The following is an 8,851-nucleotide window of genomic DNA, read 5'->3' as shown; positions in this document are numbered from 1 at the left end:
GCATGATATGAAAGTCTCTCATCCACATTAAGTTCAAACATTCACAGTCACAAGACACAATTTCAGTTACATTCACTTTCAATTCCTCCAAAATGCTGATCGGGGCAATGAAAAGGAAGTTCATTATTCTTATCTAACAGGCAGAGTTGAAGGTCAGCCTCTTTTATTCACAAACCCATCAGGAGACGAGGCGGGGTTAAAGGTTACTGTGAATGTTTGGCTGGGTTCAACAGCACAACTGAGTGTCGGTATATTAGATTGTTCATCCATTACCCAATTGGATTGTTTATGTCAACTGGGGTCAACAGAGGTATTTCAAATAGTGGCATTTTATACTTTCATGTAAATGTCTGTTTAACTGCTCTCTAGAGACAAAACATACTGTACTGTGTGTGATAATGATTCACATCAGCCAGTTCTAAAAAGCTTTTAAAGCACATTTGCTGGTCTAAACACTGAGTCAAGTAGGTCTTTCCAGGAAAAATGTTGCAAACAGGAAGGGGTGGGTTTTACAACGAATTTCACATTTGGCAACATCTACAGTGGTCTGTTTAGAATGAAGAAGAAGGACTAGGTAGTTGGCTATGTCAATGGCTGCCATAACAAAACAGACAATGAAAAGTGCCACATACAGAAAAACGTCATCCCTGCAAGATGCAATTAAAGAGAGTACTGGTATATTTAATTAAAAAAAATAAACAAACAAATAGTTTCCACATAGCACTAAAGAACCACTGATTTTACCAAAATGTGACATGTGATCTTGTGAGTTATCACTGGAGCCTTACAGGGAAATATGTTAGAAAGGAAGGTATTTAGTTGCTCTTTTTGTAACCCTTGACTATAGATTGAAAGGCTTGCACCAGTGCTACTTCCTGCTTTCCCCCTTATTGTGTGTGCCTGTATTGTTCATCCTGTACACATGCATGACCACGTGCTTATTAGGGTATAAAGCCTGGCCCTTTAGTCTAATCCTTCCTTTTCTTTGGCCAATTTTTATTCAACTATGAAAAAATAACAATTACGTCTTCTAACTTTCACGTTTTTGTGTGTGTGTTATTTGTTACTTATTGTTGATGCAGTGATGTGTCTCAAGTTGACTCTGCTGCTGGCTGTGTGGTGCACAACATTAATACTTTCGAGTGAACAGTGATCAGGTGGAAATGCAAAATAATTACTCCTGCTTTTATCAACCTTTGCCCTTACTTTAAAGGCTTATTTTAGGCTATTTCAGCCTTGAGCTCACATTTAATTTACAACCCTGGTGTGCCTTTGTTCCCTTCATCTATTTGTCCATGCCTGTAGCCTTCCTCCAGGTCTTAAAAGAGTGTGGTCACCTGGTGTTTGAGGGGCACGGTGGTACTGTGGGGGCAGGGTGACCCTTGAACACAGCCAGGCATTGTACACTTCGCTGGGCATCTGGACCACATGCTCCGTGACAATCTGACGGTGAAGAAGAAAGATAGTTCAGATATAGACTAGTTTCGCATTGCCAGACCTTCCTTCACAGCGCTGCAGAGGAGGGTCTGGCTAGTCCACACAGCATTCTGGGATGGAAGAGAAACATGCTTTGGTTTACTGGCATTTCTTTAAACCAATCACAATCGTCATGGGCAGCGCTAAGCGCTGCACGGAGGTCCAGTGCCGCTGCAAAATAGCCTTGTAAAGGAACTTGTTTTGGTGGAACATGTGCTCGTTAAAAGGTTGTTTTAGTCGTGCAACAGAAAACTAGGATTGGACAGATAGTCTAGCTAGCTGTCTGGATTCACGCTGCAGAGATCTAAGGAGCAATTAACCATAGTCCTTATAAATTCCAACACAATGAAAGCGGAAGGTAACGGGCATACGGCGAAATTTCCAGCGGAACGGAGCAATCGTGGATATAGACTAAATATAGACAGACACAGGCAGAAAGAAACAGAAATGTATGTTGATACCTCATACACTAAGAAATAAGACAAATATACAACTGACAACTGATCCATTGACGTAAGGCATACTAGAGAAAAACGGTCTTGTAGACTGAAATTAAGAGCATCTCTATGTTGGCTTTGTATAAAAACACCGCTGGCAACCAAACCAAATTATACTTTGTTGCACCAAACCTTGGTACAACTTTCCAGCCCACACTGGAGTCCTCCTCCTGAGCCAGAAATGGAAACTAAAACAAGTAATCTGTGGTCTGTTTGATTCTGTTTTGAGCTTCAGAGAGGGACATTGTCACATACTGCCCTGAAAAGCAACACAGTGAGAAAACAGCCAGTGCCATTGACAGTGCCATTTATCAGTCGGCTTCCTGTCATTACACCTTCAGCTATCTGCTCTGGAGTCTGGGAAGGATCTATTACCCCTCATTTCTGACCGGTAGGGGCGTGTTCAGAGGGTCTGGAATTTCTTAGTTTTGGGAGTGGGGCTTGTCCCTAATTGATGGTTTGGTGGGAGTGACTGAGAGTTTACTGTCAGGCTTAAAGTTTGGGGGGGAAAATCTGAGGAGTTTAATAAAATTCAACTCTTCAATCTCTTTTATATGACATGGACCCTGCGGAAATACATCATTAGAGAATATTTTTAATGGGAAGAAACGAGAGAATTTTTAATCTGCTATCTGACTGCAATAAGAATTTGGATCACCATTTTGTCCAATGCCTCCATTCAGATTTACGCCGTTTCCCAGCTCAGAGCTCAGGATCACGTTTGCCCAGATTTCAGTTGTAAAGATCAATAATATTACATTTAATCGTGACAATTTTAGCTGGTTTGAAAATTTGAATCTTGAACTTGTGGAAACTACAAAAACCCTACTTTTTGCAAATTCTCCACAATCTTGGAAATCAGCCTTCATTATCAAATTGGTAAACTTAGTTTGCATTTAGATCATCCAGTGTAGCGTTCTAGTGTCTGTTCCCAGCATTTATTGGCAAACTCATTTGTACCAAATGACACGGTGCAACACACGATCAGCAAACTATTGGTTGATTTTGTGGATTTCAGACCAAAAAAATCTATTTACTGTGATACATTACTGTACTTCTTCCATGTTTGTATGAGATTTTTGCTCAAGCGTTGAGGTCAACGTGACTTTAATCTGTCTATGATAAAGGCCTCATTTTTTATTTCATTTTCTTAGTATAAGCTGTGGGAGATACATTATCATTTGTTGCAGCAATTCCTTGACGATCGTTAAAATAATTCCCCGTTTCCTGTAACTTTATTTTCTTTGTGAAACATGGTGTGAGGTGTTTTATGTACCTGGATGGCCACACACAGCTCAGGCAGACAGAGCTCCCACGGCTCCAGACCCCCCAGCACCTTCAGGAGGATCTGAGGTCGAACCCTGAGGGTCTGCTGCTCTGCAAAGCCACTAAGCTTCTCTAGCACCCGGCTCACCGCTCGCTCCCTGCACACCTCCTCAGGCAGTCGGCTCAGCAGAGTGGACAGCCTGGAAGAAAATGACAAAACAAACCAGCACGAGTGTCAGATCCACTGACAACATCATGTTACAACACGTTAAAAATATGGTGTTTATTAGCTGTAATGTGCAAGTTACATAACACATATGCATACCACTTGTGCATGCAGTTCCACTGATGCAAACACAAATCTGACCTCACCAAAGCCCCAATAACCCCCCCAATCCCCCCGACTCAACATTCCACACTAGATAATGTCTTCAACAGGTTGCATACCACATATTGTTGCTGTGCTTGTTTTTATTGTTCTTGTTTGGAGCCTCTGTCTCACAGGTCACATGATGAGGAAGGCCATGGGATTCGGTCACGTGACACAGGGCTCGATACCTCTGGAGACCGCTATTTAACCTCTCCCTGGGTGGGAGAAGAAGACTGAATTGGAGGAACCTACAAGAGATCACATTATCTTACACACTAACCTAACTGTATTTGAGTTATATTTAAATAGGGTATAAGCAGGCTGACTATTATAACAGGCAAACATGGTTGTTACATGAGTAATAGCACCAGAAGAGATTGTTAAGGATGGTTATCCCTTAGAGCCAAAGTAAAGAAATTGTTCAGGGAGTAAGTGGCTCAAAGTTTGTGACATGAAAAAAGAAGGATTTAGTAAAGATGAAGCATCTAAGACATGCAGCATTCAATGGCAGGTAATCATCATGCTGATACTTGAGTGATAGTTATGGAAAACAAACAGGACGGAATACATGTATTTGTTGGGAATGGATGTTTGCCAGACCTGGCTTTGAGCTCCAGGATGTCGACGTAGCTCTGAGACATCTCGTTAACCCTTTGGTCAAAGGCACTTTTTAGCTCCCGTAGCATGCTGGCCTTGTTGTTGATGAGATGGCTAATGACTAACGGGGGCTTGGCAGGACAGCTGGATGTAGGAAACACAAAGAGAAACAAGATTTTGTGTCTGTCCATTGATTTATAATCGTGATTATGTTAAATGGTGTCTTTGCGCCAACTTTTGAAAAAAATCCGTCACAGGCACATACCGAGGTTCATTGTATACAAAATGCAAACAATGCATAAAATGACACCTTTGTTTGCTTTTGTTTATGTATTATACTGTAGCACATTTGGATTTAAAATGAAACAATGACTTTGAGGGGAAACATGCTTACTCTCAGCTTCAATTTGAAGTGCATGAATTCTAATTCGTTTTATACAAAACATAGCCCCCCAATTTACATGGACCTAATCGGACCTAAAACGGACCTAAAACTGGGAGATTACATATAAAAAGGGGCTGTCAAATGTGGATGTGAACATACTCTAACACATTCAAGAAAAAAATCTGCACTTTACCTTAATAGTTATTGCTTTATGTATGTATGAACTGTATGTATTCATACAAACAAAATAATAGTACGTCTTGTCATCATTATTCAGTGTGCTGATGCGCTGCAAGCAGCATTGGCACAATGACTAGTACTCGTCATACTTAAGGTTGTTATTCATCATCTTCCGCCACATTTTGTGTCACGGTACTTGTTTCGCAGTGTTGCCAACACATGCGCACATGTGAAATGATCGGAAATGGTTTATATGTCTTTTCTCAGAGATTCGCCTAGCATTTTTTACAAAAATAAATTTCCCCATAGACAGAAAGTGAATACAAATGTAAAAAGTAATTTCTCGTTTTCGGTCAAATGGCCTTTTGAATGGGAGAGCTAGGGGCACTACTATGATAGCATCAAAATCACTATTTTTAAAACACTAAGAAGACTCGACACAACATGCTCGAAGTATCACCAGGGGCTCTACACATGAACTCGAGCATTGAGAACATCGTTTGTGTACACAGAGTTTACTAAAAAGTAACAACTCACTTTAGCTGTTGGTTTTTCTGGTCGCCGTCCATCTAGCCAGTCAAAAATAGTCGATCTCCGAATGCAACGTAACAGAGAGGAGAGTAAAGATGGAAAACTTCTAAAGCTTAGTTCCATATAAATGCACGGATAATTTGTTGTTTTGTTGTTAGTGAAAAACAATATTGACCTTGTAGTTGAAAAAGGAGCCTCATATAAGAATGACATTTCCTCCTATGGAGTCCGTTCATTCGCATTTGGAGATCGACACTTTTGACTGACAAGATAGCGGATAGCGTAAACAACAACTGCTAAAGTGAGTCGTTCAAAACCTTTTTTAGTAAACTCTGTGTACACAAACAATATTCTCAATGCTCAAGTTTATGTGTAGAGCCCCTGGTAATACTTTGTGCAGTTTCATGTTGTGTCGAGCCTTATATATATATATATATATATATATATATATATATATATATATATATATATATATATATATATATATACATATACATATACACATATATATAACATATATATATATATATATATATATATATATATATATATATATATATATATATATATATATATATAGTTGTGTTCTATTAACATTTTACACATTAGCCATTGAAAGTACAAATATTGATGCAGACCTTGTTGGCACAAACCCACAATTACTGAAAGCTGGCTGAGAAAAAATAGTCATCTGGAACATGTAATCAGTCATTGAATGATGGTAATCACAGGATCACAGCCAAGGTAACTATTAGGTACCAATGAAATGGCACTGATAGCATTTTACAACATGCTCTTTTGTCCCCTCATTCACAACACAACTCCACTGATGTTTTACAGCAAATTCCTGACATAGCCTTTCATATCACCAGAGGAGGAATGAAGATGAAGAGAGCTAAAATAAAAAAACACAATTTAAAGGGCTGTCACTTCAGAGTAAGGTGAGAAGAGTATAGGTTGAGCTGCCGCTATAGCTTTCTTTTCCCTGCTCTTCTTCTCTTTACACAATCATTCCAGGAATATTGTCCCGGTCATGATGGCCTAGACTTTTGTACTCTTTATGATTAGCTGTTGTTTATCTAGGAAATAAAGCCTTGGCTACTACCTAAATCATTATGGGAGCCCAGGCCTGAGGAACAACAGCAGTTAGAGGCAGAATTTAAGATTTTATGGCAGTAGGCTAGTAAACATACTGGCTTGCAATCCAGCTTTCCAGCTGCTGAAATACAAGTCATGAGATGGAGGTTCTGCTAAAATGTAGATCCTTGCAAGTTGAGCTTACCTGCTGGTTTGTGAGCTTTGGCTCTCTTTCTTGACTTTCTGGTCATCAGACAGTGTGCGAAGACCTGGAGATAAAAACAAAACAAAACTTGAATTAGATTATTTAACTGCTGCATCTCTCCTCATTTCATTCATCACTGCATTTTATTATGGATCTGTAACTCTGTCTACCTCTATTTTTTGAAATAGTCATGATTAGAGGGATTTGTGCATCTAAAAACATTACTTTCCATGTCATGTGGAGTTGAAGTAAAGCAGGGTTTTTGGGGCAGGAGTGAAGCAAAGTCAGGTTTATACACAGGAATCATCATTATATATCAGGAATAATGTCTTTGCCCAACGAGGCTCACCACTTATTCCATGCACTCCCTCCCTCCAGACTCCAGAGCATTTCTCTGTTGTTCAAATCCTACACTCTTACATGCAGCTGCAATCTACCGCGTGTCACCCCGCCTCAATATACAAATCAATAATGCATTTGTCAATGTGTAACAGTTATTGATGACCTCTCAGGTCACCCTGTACAGTGGTTCTAAACCTGGGGGTCGGGGGATGGTTGTGGAGAAATAAAATAAAATAATACAAAAATAATACAACATAGACTGGGGAATGTTTTTTTGTTGTTGTTTTTTTACATTAATGTGTGATTTTGGTATTTTCATGTGTTATATTCAATGCTTAATTGGGGGGGGGGGTGTCACAGATCGCATAAAAAAATCAACAGAGCCTGGAGCACACTGGACAATGGCTAGGCGCTAGCTGTCAAAACAAATAAACAAATCTGTCATCACAAACAAAGCATTATTTATTTACATTTATTAATGAGAGCATTCACAATAATCACTCAAAATCAGCAGGGGGAAGCGCTTTGAAACAGCTGTTTACACCAGTTTGCAGCTCTCTCTCTCTCGTCATTGTCGAGGATGTGTGTGTATGTGTGTGTGTGTGTGTGTGTGTGTGTGTGTGTGTGGGGGGCGGGGTTGAGAACACCGACCTGATCATTCTTGGGGGGTTGCGACTTGAAAAGTTTGAGAACCACTGACCTAGTAAACCTGCTGTACCTAAGGGTCAATTCATGAACATTCATGAACCTTCCCTGATGACTTCAGATGTGCTTACTTCTCACTTCCTCTGTGCTTGTTGCGAATGGCAACAAATCAAATTTCATCAAATTTTCATATAAAGCACATTGAGTATTCCCCTTGTGAATGAAATCTGCTATATAAATAAAACTTGCAGTCATTTGTGTCTGATAGATTCCGTGTCCTATGCTGTCAGGACCCCACAAAGGGATCCGAAGACAAATCTGAGAGGTAACAAGATGGTAAGGTAGGAATACAAAAATATACTTTCTATAACTTTGACATATTTTCCTGTGAAATATGAAATACTTTCACTACTTTAGGCATTTAAATATCCTTCAAATGAAAAACTTCTTTGGTTGGTCTCCTCACAAGTCATGTTCAGGAGTAGACATTGCTTAGTTTTAATGGATCACAAGATACAAAGGTTGGGAACTACGGCTCCTTGCTATGTGCCGTTGGCACCAGTGTGGTAACAGGTTGCAGTCGGTTATATATTTTCCTGCACCTTCATCAGACCTGTTAGTAGCTTAATGCGTTAAGTCATTTTGAGTCTGTATATAGCTATATGTAAAAGGCTGTAGAAACATAGGACTAATTGTGCAAACAGATTAGAGCTTGTGCAAGTATAATTGCAATGCAAAGTTACAAAATGAAGACAAAATGTCTTTGTCCATGTTGTTTTCATATATAATCTAATAGCTCCCTCTGGTGTTAATATGCTGTTACTACACCATGAAATTGAGAAAGTTTTGTAATCTCACTGAAGCATCAGCTAGCAGTTTATACATAGATGTCACACAGTGATGACACAATACATCTTCATGAAGCTTCCCAAGAGCATAAAGCATTCATTAAAATGTTAAATACCAGCCTAAATGATTCAACTTCTCTAAGAGCTGTGACAAAATTAATCACAGTGTGGCAAATCAAGCAGATGAGGCGCTTATTAAAATGTATAGCATGATTTCTCACGAGGAATAGCTATAAAAAAACCTGCAGCTAAAACTGTAATAGCCAATAACGCTTGCAAATTGCCTGGCTTCAGATTGAATAAATATAGTTCTTATTTTAATTATCCCAAATGAATGAGGGGTATTAACTATATGAGCTCCTCAAAAACTACAGGAGGAGGCATTGAAATTCAAAGACAAACCTCCTCATTATTAAAAGTTTCACAATTCCT

General features: G+C 39.2%; 1 protein-coding gene across 1 annotated transcript in view; it reads right to left on the bottom strand.

Moving 5' to 3' along the window:
* Positions 1-967: 967 nt before the first annotated feature.
* Positions 968-8,851, bottom strand: part of LOC144517683 (coiled-coil domain-containing protein 60-like) — a 32,934-nt gene continuing 25,050 nt past the window's right edge. Inside the window, exons 9-13 of the mRNA XM_078249809.1 lie at positions 6,585-6,648; positions 4,210-4,350; positions 3,687-3,824; positions 3,250-3,439; positions 968-1,443 (exon numbers count right to left, since the gene is read on the bottom strand). Coding sequence (XP_078105935.1) covers positions 1,282-1,443; positions 3,250-3,439; positions 3,687-3,824; positions 4,210-4,350; positions 6,585-6,648 — 695 coding nt within the window. The 3' untranslated portion in view covers positions 968-1,281. The remainder of the gene's footprint in view (positions 1,444-3,249; positions 3,440-3,686; positions 3,825-4,209; positions 4,351-6,584; positions 6,649-8,851) is intronic.

Source organism: Sander vitreus, chromosome 5, assembly GCF_031162955.1.
Source record: "Sander vitreus isolate 19-12246 chromosome 5, sanVit1, whole genome shotgun sequence".
Lineage (NCBI taxonomy): Eukaryota > Metazoa > Chordata > Actinopteri > Perciformes > Percidae > Sander > Sander vitreus.
The sequence above is the reverse complement of the archived record's forward strand: the minus strand, read 5'-3'. Positions and strand labels throughout refer to the sequence as shown.